The sequence below is a fragment of the Vespula vulgaris genome, chromosome 4 (genome assembly GCF_905475345.1).
Source record: "Vespula vulgaris chromosome 4, iyVesVulg1.1, whole genome shotgun sequence".
Taxonomy (NCBI): domain Eukaryota; kingdom Metazoa; phylum Arthropoda; class Insecta; order Hymenoptera; family Vespidae; genus Vespula; species Vespula vulgaris.
Genome location: NC_066589.1, coordinates 6,055,560 through 6,072,107, shown reverse-complemented (window position 1 = coordinate 6,072,107; position 16,548 = coordinate 6,055,560). Strand labels below are relative to the sequence as shown.

The following is a 16,548-nucleotide window of genomic DNA, read 5'->3' as shown; positions in this document are numbered from 1 at the left end:
AAATTCTCTCGCTTGGAAGGTGGTAAGCTAATTAACGATCGCTCCTCGAGATCTTTTTGAGCGAAAACGTCAGTGTATAAACGAGCGAAGAAACACGGAATTCCAATAAAAGTTCGATTTCACGTAATTATCATTGCATAGATTAGGTATTACTATTCTTTTCTTTTCTTATTTTTTTTTTTTTAATCCAAACGCAGTTGAGGACATTGCGTATTGCTTATTATCTCTCTCTCTCTCTCTCTCTCCCGTTCGAATTTAAGATTAATAATAATAAAAAAAGGAAAAAGAAATAGAAAAAAGGAAACAAAAAATGAAATAAAGAGACAAAGCGTACGATAAAAAAACTTGAAGGATAATTCATAGTCGAATAAAATAGTTCATAGATAATTCTCGTTAAGGGAATCAACGGGTGTCCTTGGGGCGTTAATTAATATGAAATAAAAAGGAATGGTAATCGTTTTTACCGCGATAAACTTGAAATTAACAGGGAATACGCGAGTCCGCTTAATTAATTTCCACCTGTCTACTTTTTCTTTTTCTTGTTTCTTTTTCGCGTGCGACAAGAGATAGGTATCGAGCTTGAGGCGAAGCGCAAAGTGCATGCGCGCGTCGAGCGAACCATAAAAAGGTGTACCGGATCGCGTTGTCGGGGTGCGAGTGTGTTCGTTCGAAGTTGAGGAGATGGTCATCGGACATTTTTCGCCTTTCGAGATCGCTTGCGAGAAAGAAAGAAAAAAAGAAAGAAAGGAAGGAAAGAAAAAAGAAAAGAATCAAAAGAAAAAAAAATAATAATAAAAAAAAAAGAAATAAAAGCGAGATAAGAAAGGAGAGAAGGAAGAAGGGATTGTGAAGGAGAAAGAGGGAAAGAAAGAGAAAAAGAGAAAGAGAGAGAAGGAGAAGGTCGGCTCGTTCGCGAATACAAATGGTCATCGACGATATCGGCTACTATAAATTGCCGCGAAAATCGTGGCTGCTCACGGTAAAGGGTGAAGTAAAGTAACGAATTAACGGCACAGGGTGTGTCGCAAAGTGCAAAGTACCGCGTTCTTGGTTTGTGTTTCGAAGGTAGCCGCCGTCACCACCACCACCACCACCACCACTACCACCATCACCACCACCACCACCATTGCCACCTTCCCTATGTTCACCACGGCCGCCATCGCATTCTCGGCAACGTCGTTCGTTAAATTATTCGAAGGAGGAGTGAATTTATAATGCCGCGTACTTTTTACCTCCCCCATTCTCCTTATAACCCTTTTATGAACTGCCCTTTTAAGGAAGTAATAAATTTTATATTGCACTTGCTTTTTTTTAACGCTTTACATCTAACTGAGTAATCAGGCTTATAGACGTTTACGGAGCTTGTCAATGAAATGAAGAGAATTTATTTTCAACGTGATATGTCTTCGTACTTAACTTACATAGCACGTTTTCTTGAAAGAAAAAAAGAAAGGAAGAGAGAAAGAAAGAAAGAAAGAAAGAGAAAAACACTTTTATACAATTAATATAATTAGACTTATTGCTAGAAAAAAATATAAATATATCGTATAGATCGTAAATATACGATACCGTATTTAATATAATTCCAAAAATATCAAGAAAATAAACATTTTTAAAGGTCGCTCCTCATTACGAAATATTCTTATTGACTTTGTCCCCTTTTTTAACCTCTGTTATTTTTTGATTATACGTTTGATTCGTTACTCGGTTTAATGTAACGACAGTCTCGCGTGCCAATAATAGGATGGAATAAACTACATTGGTCATTGAACATTCGCGTCGTTTTTATTCATCAATTTAAATCGCAACGGGATCGGAGAACTCTCGGAAGATGATAAAAATATGTACCTAAGATTTCTCGCGTTCGTTCTACTAGTTCTCGGTTGGAAAGCCGATAGCCACATAGGAGGAAAATTACTAGAGTAGTTTACTACCGTCTTATGGCCAATTTCTTGCGAATTCAACCTATTTCTTTGACGCACGACCATTTTATTCTACCATAAATGCTGAGGAATCTGTTACACTCGATGTAAAGTATTTCCGACGGATACCGTTTTCTCTCGACGATCTACTTTCAGTATTATTAATACAATAATATCTGACATTATTCGAAAATCTTACTCACCTCTGGCGAAAATCAGAAACCGACGACTTGGCAGAACCTCGAGTAATCTGAAAAGAGAAACGATCGTTTAATGAAAATTTGTTTGCGTATGTAAAATGTAATGATTACTTTGTATTATTAATCAACGATAAAATTTTCCATAATGACTCGTCTTTCGCTTCTATCTAAATTTCTTATTACAAATATCCACATAGATTGACCAATAAATTATTATTTAATATCATTCAATTTTTCGTTCATTTCGTAGACGATCTCCTTCTCTCTCTCTCTGTCTCTCCGTGTGTCTCTTTTTCGTTCTCTTACATAAGATTATTAATTAAATATCATGCAATCTTACGATTCCCCGATGTACTTTTCCACTCTTAATGGCGATAATATTAATCGAACGTTTTAAATTAAATAAAATGACGATGGTACTCAACCGATTGGAATGTATCCTATCTACATCATATTTCTTAAAATCTTCAAGGTACGATTCTTTTTAGGGGAACAAAGAAAAATAAAAAGAAGAAGAAGAAAGTGAAATCTTTCGTGAAATTGCGTAAAAATAAATGAAAGAAAGATCGAGGGCAAGAAAAGCGTTTAGGAAGTAGTGAAAGTGTATTTATGGATAGGTTGCTGATGCGCGCCTTGACTTTCGGCTAAAAGGGTTGGGTGAAAGTTTCTTATTTACAGGGCTTGTAAAAAAAGGCTTCGCAGGTTTAAAGCATTCTTATCCCTTGCTTTAACTCTTTCTTTTTCCATCGATGTACTTTTTTTACTGGGAAATTTCTCTTCGACGTGTAACCATTGTCCTTATAGAGGAAAAGAAATGAAAAGAAAAAAAAAAGAAAAGAAGAAGAAAAAGGAAAGACAGAAAAAGAAAACGAAAAAAGAAAAAAGCTAGACGTTGTTTTTGACTTGTAAAACGCCATTGTTTATTTTCCAACGCTTTCGTTTTACCGATGGTGAAACGTATCAAGAAATGTATAATAATAAAACAACACAATTGACGTTAACACGAAACAAGCATTCTCTCGGAGTATGTATCATTATGATCGTTAAACTAATTAACCTTAGTAAAAGGGAATTATACCTAAGGTAAAGTAAGCACTTCTGCCACTTTCTGTTTTTCGCAACGAGTTAACGTAATCGTTCAGTAATCATCGAGCTTTTTTTTCTTTTTCTTCTCTACATTCGAGATAATTATTGAAAAAAAAAAAAAAAGGAAACGAAATCCACTGTAGACATATTATTCACTCTGAAAAATTTATTTCCTGGAAAGGATAGAGGTAAATCGGAAAGAAATAAAGTTACTTTGTCAACGATTAACAAATGTTGCAAAAAATTGAAAGAGAGAGAGGGGGGGGGGAGATGAAAAAAGATATTAAAAACGTAAGAAGGAAATTTGTATGAATTTATTGAATGAAAAAAAAAAATGATAAAAATAAGAGTGAGAATGAGAATAAAAGTAAGATAGAAAAAGATAAAGAGAGAGAGAGAGAGAGAGAAAGAAAGAAAGAGAGATAGAGCCAGAGAAAACCACTTGCAAGTTGGAAGCAACTTGTCAGCGAGACGAAATTTATATGGGCGCGTTATATGGCGCAGTTAAAATAAATTAAACGCGTTTTATCGTTACTCTGTATAATTTATTTATGCCCCGGCCTATTATGTATATGTCGCGGAAAACGCAAAAGACACGCTCTCCTCCGTCTTCCGTCACTCGTTGTCGGACAGCCGTCGGCTCTTTTTTCTCATCACCTGCGTAATCGCGACAAAAAGTTGCGTTCTTGTAACGTTCGCTTTTTTATTTCTTTTTTAATTTGTTCCTTTAACGTTCTTATATATTTTTTTACATTTTTAAATAATCGTTAATATGATATTTCTTTTTTTATTACATAGAACAACCTCACACTATAAATATTTGGAAGTCGATAAAGTTTGATAGTAATAATGATAATAATAATAATAATAATAATAATAATAATAATAGTAATGTAAGTTTACTTTACAACGAGTAAGGTATCTAATTAAAAATGAAATATTTGTATGTTGATTTACAATCTTTTTTTTCTGTTATTATGATTGTTGTCATTAATTCAATACGAATTAAGATATAGGATAATTATGCGTTTATTGAGAAAGTTATTTGCTATAAAGTAACTTAAGTATATATAAATTAATGTAAATCTGATAAGTTAGACAAGATTACGTTTTTCGTATTTATTTTACATAATAAATATTAATTTGTATGAGAAAAAGTAAATAAAAAGAAAAGTTAAATAGAAATCGGGATTGTTATTCGAGAGATTCACAAAGCACGGCATGTAAGTACGTAATATCCGACAAAGCGTTCAATTAGGTAGTAACGCGTCAATGAGAGACAATTGCTGAAAGGTCGTAGACCATTTAACATTTTAAACGTGATCGCCGACGATAGAAGGGCCGATGATATATCGTTATTAACGTTTGTGTCTTCGACCTTGTCTCGCGTAACGTCAATGATACATAGAAAAATAAACCAAGACGTTTCGGGGGAGTATCGCAAAGAAATTGTTTCTTTTCAAAATACGATGATCAATAGTGTAATAGTTCGGGAAAGAAATTCTCTTATAATAAAGATGATAATTTCATTGAGAATATTTACGATATATCACCACAGAACGTTTTATATCGTTTCTATTAAAAATGATAAAACAAAAATGAAAAGGAAGAAGGATAAGAAGAAATATTAGAAAAAAAGATTGTAACGCACGGAAACATATATCATTTCTCTTTATCAGTTATTAACGACGAACGGTGCGAAATAATAGGGTGAACGCAAATATCACGATTACGATCCCTTTCCTATAGAATTTAATGATTAGTACTTACTACTTCAGGAGATATGATTTTTTCCTTGCGAATATCTTTCGAAAGGGGGTTTAAAATTCTTAGAAAAAGAGTTACCGGTATCGTTTATTATCATCTAAGAACAATTCGTCTTCGCATAATATCGCGACGAAGGTAATGCGGGCCATGTAATGTTCGACGATAGAGTATGGTGAACGGCTATTTCCTAGACCTAGATAACTTATGGTACGGGGGAACCCCTGTGGATTTATCGTCTACTCTCACGCATTGTTTACGTCTCGGCCGAGGGACGTAAATCCTCCTTCTAAAGTGCCAGAAACCGTCTGCGTTCTCGCTTACCACGTCGTCGTACAATCGTGTTCCTATTCGTGGCTGTTAAGTTAACCTTCTATATCTATCTGCTATACTAGATCCTATTTTTCCTTCTTTTCTTTCCTTTCCTTTCATTTTCTCTTTTTCTTTTACCTTTGAATACTAGTTCGAAAAATTTTTAGATATCCTGATGTATAGATATATAAGATCGTAAATGCATATTCGAATACAATCCAATGGCTGAGATTGGAAGTTGAAAAAAGATTTTTATGTAGAGATAAATAGATAGATAGATAGATAGATAGATAGATAGATAGATAGATAGATAGATAGATACGATTACTGAAACAAAAGAGTCAAACGTTTCGAAGAGATAAGTCGATCTTTTCTTCTCTCTCCTTTTTTATTAATTATCATATAATATACGAAAAGACGGATTAGTTTTTTATAATAAATGCCAAATTGAAATTTTCCAAGGTTTATATTACAAAGGAAAATATAAATATATGAATGAAACTGTTCAGTTTAATGGAGGTTCCTTTGCATGATTTAACAATTTTTTTGATGACAATGGAGAAAGATAAAAAAGAAAAGAGATTGGACAATGTATAGAAAGAGACTTCGATCGTTGTCCGATCGACGGAATATGGAAGCGAATCCGAAACTCGTAAAACCTTCGGACAAAATCGTGGAAATCTCGAAGGAAATCCTGATTCGTGAATTCGAATCGGCGCTCGCACGAACGCGGAATAGGAAATGCCTAAGGGCGCTCGTCGGCTACAGCCTTAATCGGAAATCGATGCCTATTCTCTTTTCTTCTCTTATCTTTCTCTTCTCTTATCTTCCCTTCATTCTCTTTCTCTTTCTCTTTCGTTTCTTCTTCTTAGCTTTTCCGTCGCACGTATCTTCTCTTGGTATCGTTCGATCTTCAGAGCAACCTCTGAATTTTTTATGAACTATCCCAATACACGAGCACGTGTTCGACCTTTTCTCGAAAACTTTTCATTTCTTATACTTATTGTTACTTTATCATTTCGTCTAGATCGGTTTTTAAGAAAAATCAAAGCCCGTCGATGCACCCATAAAAAATATTTTTTATTATCCGCGTCCATTGTTACGATATAAGGAATCGACTGTTGCGATATTAGCGATTTTTCTTTATAAAATATTTTATAAAGGAATAAATGAAAAGGAAGGAAAAAAAAAGAAGAGGAAAAGAAATTACGATTTAACCCGAAGAAACTCAACGTGAATATATTACGTAGAAACGAAATTTGTTATAACGATTTTCTTGCGTGCGCCCGAGTGTTCGCATCGTTCCGAAAAGAAATTTGAAGATCCATTGTGTTTCGAACAACGTGGACTGCTGATTTATACGAAGAATATTAAACTCAACCCTCGGAGCCCTTACTCCGATCCGCCATTTCCTCTCTCTTTCGTTTCTCGATCGTAGCCGAAAGGAAATTCTCGAAAGGAAATCAAACGTTCGTGTTCTCCTCAGTTCTGTCGTGAATGAAAATTTCGTCTTGCAAATTCGATAACTATCTCGAAACAAATTCACGATTGAAGACGTTCGATCGAATACTAATACGTTTATCTTCGTGCATTTCGCAGATGAAGGAAGGAAGATCGAAGAGGAAACAAGAAAATATAAGAAAATCTTTCGAGAAGGAAGAAGAAAATTTATTCAAAATGGAAGGAAAGAAAAATCGAGGAATACGTTGTCGGACATGTTTGATCGAAAGAAGAAAACTGTGATGGAGTACGAACCATCGTGTTTTGGATTGCGCGAGTCGATTCGAGTCGTTGTAGGAAAGAAAAAAAGAAGGAGGAACGATCTTCTTTGACAAAGGAAAAGAAAAGAAAAGAAAAAAGAAGAGAAAAGAAAGGAGGGTGAGAGTGGGTGTGGGATGAGGTGGGGTTGGTGTAGGGAGAAACAGACCCTTGGTCTCAACAGTTCCTGGAATAATCCGCTGTATAAATTGGATCGTCGAAGAAACGTGGAAACTGAACATGCTGGAGGAGAGACTGGATCAGAGAGAGAAACAGAGAGAGAGAGAGAAAGAGAGAGAGAGAGAATAAGAGAGGAGGAGAAAGACATAGACGATGAACATGAGTTTCATCTCCCACACGAGTTTCTCACAACGAGATTCTACATACAGAGGATAGCGAGACCCTCCCCTTTTGTGAATAGTATATGCAGGATATATGGATAAATATAAGACACGGAACGTGTCTCGAACGTGAAATCTCGAATAAATTTATTTTTTCGAAGAAAAGAAAGTTTCGACTTCTTTCGATGAATTTTTTTCCTCCGATCGTTGGAGGAAAATTGGTGAAGCTAGTTCGTTATTTTTTATTTTGTCTGTTCTCTTTTTTTTTCTTTCTCTTTCTCTCTCTCTCTTTTTTTTTATTTCGTCGAAAACAACAACGATAGTATTTATCCGTTTTCGAAAAAAGTCGGACGAAAGGTGATCGTTTATCGAATTTGAAGGAAACGGAAGCATGCTTGTCGTGCTTAGGTATATGTTAAACGCAAAACAATTTGTAAGGTCTCGCCAACTAATTTTACGAGAAGGATACGAAGCGTGACTTCGACGTATCTCGTTAACGCCAAACGAACTTGCGATAGCTACGTGTATATTGTATTTCTGTACCTCGGCGAGTTTGTTTGTATACGTACGTCCATGTGTACCTATCTCGAGCAAACATGGCAAGGTATTGTCTAGAAAACGTGTTTGCAAGCGAACGTTGCTTTGTTGATTCGCTTGGAATTGGATTAAACGGGAGAACTCCTTCGCTTTTCTTTCTTTCTTTCTTTCTTTTCTTTCTTTTTCTCTTGTTCTATGTAATATCACAAACGATTTCCTTTGTTTTCGAGCGACCTTCGACGAGAAATAGGACCACACCCTCGCGAACAAACGTCAAGTACTCAGAACACCTTCAAATTGCTTCTTATCGTTTCCGCCTCCTCACTTTTTTATAGATTCGTTAGCTCGATTTATGCATTATCGTCGTCCGATAATTGCGGAATAACATTCTGTCTCTTTACAACTTGGAATTATTTCCTTTACTTTCGCTTAATTGATTTACCTTCGTTTTTCCTTTTTGTTTCTTCTTCTTCTTTTGAAATTTCGAATCGTCTCGAAATAATTATTTTTGAAATAAGTACACGTCCTTTTCGAGAAAGAAAAAGCCCATAAGCTGGCCTCGTAAATTTAACGAAAGATTTGTAGGAAAAAGGAAGATTAATCTAGTTCGGCCGTTCAAGACGAGGATTAGATTAGATTATTATGTAGATAATGGCGTTCGTAAAGCGATAAGATAAAGCTCACTTTACTTCTCTTTTTTTTTCCTTTTCTTTTCTATCATTCTTCCTTCGTTAACATTCGAAACAGTACCACGAGTAATAGTATAGTCGATTTTAAACGATAGTTGCGTTTTCGTAATCCTCGATTGCATCTGCGTATTGTCAGGAAGATGAAAAATAGAAAAATATTATGCAACCTCGTCGATAAATGAATACATAGCAATGGAATCAAATGAGGTAAACCTGGCTTCTTAATATAAAATTCCTATAACATAATTCTAATATATCTTCTCGTTTTAGGTAGTTAACCTCCATTAACAAACGCGATAAGTTATTATTATCTCTCGGTCAAAATTACACACCATTTATCGTTGAAACGTTGCTCTTATCTTGTTATTATTAACACGAGAAGTAGCCTCGACCTCGATGAAAAATTTCTTCCGTATACAAACCGTCGCTCTTTCATTTTGCGAAAACGATATGGTGGAGGTTCGATCAAGGACACTCATAAAGGAACACGAGCCAACGTCAATATATCGAAGGGTACAAAGTTTGCCTTGGAAGATTCCCAAATTTTCTTCGTACGTTGGCCAAATCGTCTACTTTTCTCTCCATCTCTTTCTCTTTCTCTCTCTCGTTTTACCAAACAATAGCAAATGCTTTCGTACATCCTTATATACACACCTACCAATAAGTACCTCTATAGATATAGAGATATAGATAGATAGATATAGGAATGAAAAGAAAGGGTCTTTCGTTTCTAATCTTTCGTCGAGGCAGCCACACCTCGAAGAGGATCCCTGTAGCATATATGCCTGAGTGAAGGCGCATGCACCAATACGATTCGACGTCAACGTCGTATACTCCTTGTTTATTCAACGATTGCTTCCCTCCTTCTTGGAATTTCTCTTTTTTTTGTCTCTCCCTCTTTCTCTAACTATCTCTATCTCTATCTATCTATCTATCTATCTATCTATCTATCTATCTTTCTCTTTCTTATTCCCATGTCGATAGTATCCAAGAAGCTCCAAAGTTAAGTCCTTCTCTCCCTCGTACCAGACGAGACTCAGACGAGAACGAGTAGAAACCTCCCTTTGTCCTCTCTCCCTCTCCCTCTCTCTCTCTCTCTCTCTTCCTTTCTCTCTCTTTCCAGTTTTATAAAATATAAGCAATTTCATAGTTTTCCCAGACGACGACGACTCGCACGTGGAGTTTCTTCTACTCCCACACCTCGACGTATCTTTACGACTCGGCACTTTCGGATTTCACCAAGTTTTCGGTCCTACGTTCGGCCTATCGCCTTTCTTCCTTCTTTCCTTCCTTCCTTCCTTCCTTCCTTCCTTCCTTTCTTCCTTTCTTTTTTCCTCTTATACCTTCTCTTTCTTTAGGAAATATCGCTTGTAATTTTCAGTTCCCATGGGATATATGTATCTACCCTCGACGTTGTTACAACGACGAACGTGTTTTTATAAATTTCGAATAGCAAGATAAAATATTCTCGACGGTTTACAGGTATAATAGGTATTCTTTTTGTCTAGTTATCTATTTTCTATCTTAAGGATGGAAAAAGTGAATATTGAAAATTGTTTTAACGTTTCTTAAGATTCTATTAAATGTAGCTTAAAATATGAAATATTCATGATATTCTAACTATCGATATAATACTTGTCTATTGTCGATGAATTTTAATTTTTCAATACTTAATATCTATCGAATATTCGATAAAAAATCGTTTGGACGTCTTCCATTGGATTCTAATGAATTTTAATTTCTTGCGTAATGAATATTCTTTTATTCTTAATTTCTAAATGAGTTAAATATTTTAATTTTGAACTTTAGTTTACAAAAAAAAAAAAAGAAAAGTTAAAAGAAATTAAAGAAAAATGCAAGAGATCTTCAATCGAAACGCCGAACAACATGTTGCGTCGGTAATGTTAAAATCGTAAAGTTTCAAACGAGGTGAGAATCGATAAGACGTACGAGCTGCATTATCATACGTATTATAAATAATGTTATGCAGAGAAACGCAGCGCGTACGTTTAGAACACTTTACGTGGCCCATAACGAACCTATTAATGAACATTCTCTGAATATTCGCAGGAGCGCTCGCCCATCGATTACGTCTTACGATGGAAGGAAAGGAAAGGTAATAAGTATACCGTAAGGGTATAGGTGCCTACGTCGAATACGTAATAACTTTCAATGGACAAGTCGAATTTTTCTTTGCTGAAAATCCTTATTGATTGTCTTTTTTTCCTTTCCTTCTATTTTTTTTTCAATGACAAAAGACTGCATAATTATTAAAAACAAAAAGAGAAAAAGAAAAGAAAAGAAATGAGTTGAAGTACCCTTTAAAAATTTTACGTTCGTAAAACTTTGTGCTTGTGGAATTATCTTAACGAGTTAAATATTGACTTACATAGATATGTATTCTCTATATTATCTGTTATCGATTTGATTAAAAAAAAAAAAATGATATTCCAGAATCAATGATCCTATCTTTAAAGTTTATCCAACTGGATTCTGTATTCCGATATCATCGATCGCGTAGAGAAAAATTCTAGCGAGTATGCCTTTCTTAGAAAATGTTTAAAAATGGGAGCGAAAGAACTAAAATAAGGAACGTGGTATCCTTAAACCTGCTATTCGTAGTCTCTCAAAGCATCCTCTTTCATCCTCTTTGTTTCTTTCCTTCGAGAAAGTAACAAAATACATACGATCGTTTTTCCACCGCGAGCGATATCGTTCATTGTGATTCTCAGTGAATGTCTCTGATTGGAGTCTACGACGAGCAATCGGATTCCACCATTCCGTAAACTCGTCTAGTGTGAGGGACCTTTCTCTATCTTTCTTTCTCTCTTTTTTACACCTGCATCCACGCCCACGTCATTAGAGAATCAGAGACAACTCGAAAGAGCAACTGATATATCCGAATTCGTGAAAATTCTTTGAATCGTTTCTTCCTCCCTCACTTTTTTTTCTATTTCTTTTTTTATTTTATTCTTTTTGTTCTTCTTCACGTTTTGTTTCTTTTCGATTCATTCGAATCCCATTATCGAGCTATCTCGATATAAAGATTTTTTCTCCGATAAAATCAAGAAACTTCGATGTAAAACCCAAACGTTCTAAACTTACCATCAAAAATTTATAGGGAATTACTTTCTCTACCTTTGTGATCCATCCCACGTAATAAATAATCCTTCCTGACCGTACTAATTATATCTCGTTATACTGTTTAAACAGTCGGGCTATGTCGGACCCGACCGACATTTTAAATTCTAATGTCAGTACTTCATACTCGAGTATACATGTTAAATAAGTTTAGTTAATTACCCGTGTAATTATCGTCCCTTCGTGATTTATTTGCAAAGGAAAAGCGAATGAAAATAAGAGATCATTGCTATTTATTTAACTCCAAAGGGAAAGTATTTTAGAAACAACAGATTATATATTTTTTATTTCAACAATTAATCGAACGAATCCAATTTTTATTTACAAAATTACGTTGGAAGAATTTCTAAGATATCATATCATTAAAGTATACGATGAAGAACAAAAGAAAAAAAGAAGGTAAAGAAAATGGAAGTTTAATTACATAAACGTTTAATCGCAAATCTCGAGAATGATATAAAGTAATTTTTATTCTAAGATCCTTTAAACTCTTTATAACGCCTACTTACTCGCGTTCGCACGGAGATCAAATCGTAACGCTTCCGTATTCAATGTTTCACGAACCTTCTTCTTCTTCTTCTTCTTCTTCTTCTGCTTCTTCTGCTTCTTCTGCTTCTTTGTTGCTATTTATAGATAAAACTATTTTCGAACGACGTGCTTCGTATCTCGCGCGTGAGACGCCTACGCCTACACGTTTTTCCACGCGTGAATTTCACGATCGTTCTCCCTGTTTGCCTCTCCTTTTTCTTTTTTTCCTTTTCTTTATCCTTTCTTTTTTCTTTCTTTATCTATATATTTTTTTTTCTTTTCTTTCCTTTATCCTCTTGGTATTCCGTACTCCGACGCAAGAAACTCGTGAATCGATCGTAAAAAGCATTAATGACGGAAGGTCATTAAGATTATTACACGCAAAACAAAAACAACAAAAAAATGAAAGACGAAATTGGATGTTCGATCGTTCTCGGAGACACTTTTGATGTCGTAATAAAACTTATCGCAGATACTCGTGGCATTCGTTTGTCGTAACATCAATATCAAAATAAAAACAACGTGCCTCCAAATGATTTTTTTTTTACATTCGATTTATAACAACAACAACAACAACAACAACAACAACAACAACAACAACAACAACAACAACAACAACAACAACAACAACAACAACAACAACAACAACAACAACAACAACAACAACAACAACAACAACAACAACAACAACAACAACAACAACAACAACAACAATAATAATAATAATAATAATAAATAAATAAATACATAATAATTATTATTATAGTTTAAATCAAAATCTGTCGCTTATAAGAATTTTCACGTTCATTAAACATTTTCGTAGGGACACGTCACTGAACAATAATTATTTGCAGTCGAGAACACAGAAATATACGAACTCGACTTTATCCTTATCTTGAATAATTGGACAGTACACGATCAACTACGGAAAACTCGAAACTTCGTTATTTTCGTATGCGCTCGCTAAAATTATTCCAAACGAGAAAGCGAGGTAAAGTTATGTCGAAAGCCTCGATGCCAATAATGGGGCGGTACTCCCTTTGATACTAGTTTCAAAATTTCAAAATGAAACTCGGAATATTATTTAGAAACGAAGTTCCTACGAATTATTCCGTCCGTCCTAATTAAATTTTTGTTTTATTATTTCAAACGTAGGAAATAAATCGTAGGTACTCGTTGTCGTAAAATATTCTGTACGTTTTCTTTCTATTTTCTTTTTTTCTTTTTTTTTCTTATTTCACATTTTATATAAACGTTTGATCGATAGGAGATAATCGCAAAAATTCATTTTCTTAATATACCATGAAATCGAAGTAGAAGGAGAAAGAGAGAGAGAGAGAGAGAGAGAAAGAGAAAAAAGAAAGAAAAAAGAAAGAAAGAGAGGTTCTTCTATTCTCGGCCATTTTCAAGAAGAATTCCTTCCTCGTACACCTGTACCTACGCCCACGTCATTAGCCCTGGAATAAGTGGGAGCAAGTACGGGATGAAAAGAATGGGATGAGGTATCCCTTTTCTCGAAGGAGTCCTGATTCCAAAACTCCTAACTTGAGAGAGAAACGTGGAGAGCGTGGGAGGAAGGTAGATTATCTCGGCAGACGGCGAAATGGTAAAACTTGTTGGCCTGCTGTGCATGTCGGGGTAAGAAGGGGAGAGGGTAGGTTTGAACGATGGTGGAGAGAAAGTAAGGGAGCGAGCGAGAGAGCAAGAAAGAGAAAGAAAGAGAGAGAGAGAGAGAGAGAGAGAGAGAGCGAAAGAAAGAAAGAAAGAAAGAAGTGTAAGATGGAGAAAGCTTTCCAAAAGCAGTAGGTAGACGCAGCTGTGTGAAAACTGCACGACACGCCCCTCTTGCCTCGCTTCTTCTTCCTTCAACATCGTCTTGAACCAGCAGGCTAGCTCCTGTTAGGGTGGAAACGAAACCCACCCCTTCTCTTCTTTCCCAGCAAGCTCTTGGCTGGTAGACGACGTCGATTCGTATAGGGTGGTGGTTCTCTCGTGCATCAGCCAGGGTCGATTCGGAGCTCCCTCGAAAACCCTCGCCAAAAGCTTTGCCAGGGCTGTAGCATAGCTGGATGTGTATGTGTATGTGTCTGTGTGTTTGCTTGCGTACGTATATGTCTGTGTTCTTCGTGTATGTGTGTCTGTGTATATAACTATATATGTGCGCAAGTTTAGGTACTTTACTACCGTCGGTCTTTGTTTGTAGTGGTACTGCTATGTATTCGTCTCGACGTGCTTTATCTATGATGGTGGTAGTGCTGCCGCTGGAGCTTGCGTTCCCATTTTCCCTCTCTAGCTCCACCAGCATCAGGATCGATACGTGGCTCCGGTGTGTAGTCCAGGAGACCAGCCAGACTCTATTACTCCGACTGCTGCGCTTCTCTGTTACGATATATGCAGAACTATTCGTGATGATTCTCTACGAATCTCTTTGCGTTTTCGAGTTCTCTTCGCATGTCAAAAAGTTCACTTCCTGCACGCATCATTTCGTTTTTACTTTTTCTCTTTTACCTTTTCCCTTTCTTCTTTTTTCCTTTCTTTTCTTTTCCCTTTTAGGACCTCATCTTGGAATTCGATATTCGTCGAAATCACGAAATTATCGTATATGAGTTGGTAACTTTTTCGACTATGGCAAAGGATTCAATTCGAACAAGCGAAATTCATCGAAAAGATGAATCAAACGTTTCCCTCGTCAAAATCATAAATTATGATTATACTTATGTAGATTTGTATTTATTATATTTACGTGCGTAATATTTAATCGATCATTCTTCTCGTCGATGTTTCTTTAAACAATTTTATATGATCAGTCACTTTTATTTTTCATTTTATTAAGTATCATGAAATGATAGAGAGAGAATTAGTGAATTTTCTTTTTCATTTGAATATTTTTATACACTTGAATCTTTCAAAATGTATTCCTGTATTCTATGTAAACAGAAAATTAAGAAACAAAATCGAACGATCGTCCTGCTGATGTCATTCTTGATAAACAGTAAGATTCGTTCCTGTCTTAAGAGAAAAGTTTCTAATTTAAAGGACGTAAGAGAACGCGGGCGGATGGCAATAGAGTAGCCGTTTCATGCTCTTCGAGTGCTCGTAAAAGTCTGAAACTCACGACCGTATGGTATTCTCTTTCTCTCTATTTCTCTGTTGCGATCTTGGTCCTTCCTATCTGGCAAACGTCTCTAGCCATTGGCAAAGGAAGAGAAATCTTCCGATAACCATGCTCCATTTATAACTCACCGGTAATGATACAGTTATCTACAGCAACGAAAGACAGAAATGTCTTCGTCAAGACTAAGAGAATGCTTTCACGATGACGCGTTGATGCGTCGAGATGTTCGTTCTACCCCTGCTCCTTACCACCCTTATTCACCCCCTATCCTCCCACTTCTTCTTCTTGTCGCTCGTCACTCCATTTTCGTTACACCTACTCCATTCGTGTGAATACGATTACGATGGAACGAGTAAAACGTGTTTGGTAAACATTGTTGTAACGAGTAAGTATAACTGTAAGTATAAATAATACTTACACGCATGAATATGTAAGTAAGTTACATATCTGTCTACATACGTTACAAATGTAGCGAATAAATTTGGAAATTTCTTTAGTCATTTTTTCTTTCTTTCTTCTTCTTTTTTTTTTAATTTAATTGATACCATACGAAGAAAAATATTATATTAAAGAACGATCACGTAATCACTTACGTAATTAATTCCTCGTTTGTAAATCAGTCGTTTATTTCATTTTTGGAAGATGATAATTTATAGATCTAGAGATATTTAATGAATGATTTAACAACACAAAATTCTACTTTGCGAGCTAAATTAAACGAAAGGATCTTCGTTTCTTTCCTTCCCGACAAAAAATATATTCTTTATCGGAATAAAAGATAGGTATATCGAAACGTTAGGTAATTTCGTTGCGTAATTTTTTTTTTTAGAATTTTTACGTCATAAATATGACAATTTTTTTCTTCCTCTGTCCGATATCAAGGGATCTTTCCATCGAACGTAGTGACAAGTCGTAGAATAAAAATGGCCGATATGATGTTAATTACATAAATTCATTGTAATTTTAACGAAAAACACGAGGGAGAAATTATGCAACGATTTACCTAATAGGTGATATTAAAAGAAAAAAAAAGAAAGAAAGAAAGAAGGAAAAAAAAAGAAGAAAAAAATAAAAGAATTTTTCGATTTCGTTGCCGATGATCGACGTCAATTATTTATCTCATTTTAGTACCTCTTGTCATTGTATATTAATATT

General features: G+C 35.3%; 1 protein-coding gene across 3 annotated transcripts in view; it reads right to left on the bottom strand.

Annotated features, from left to right (window-relative positions):
- Positions 1-16,548, bottom strand: part of LOC127063331 (uncharacterized) — a 283,945-nt gene that overhangs the window by 189,008 nt on the left and 78,389 nt on the right. For all 3 annotated transcript variants that reach the window (XM_050992972.1, XM_050992974.1, XM_050992973.1), the window contains exon 3: positions 2,126-2,172. In XM_050992972.1, coding sequence (XP_050848929.1) covers positions 2,126-2,172 — 47 coding nt within the window. The remainder of the gene's footprint in view (positions 1-2,125; positions 2,173-16,548) is intronic.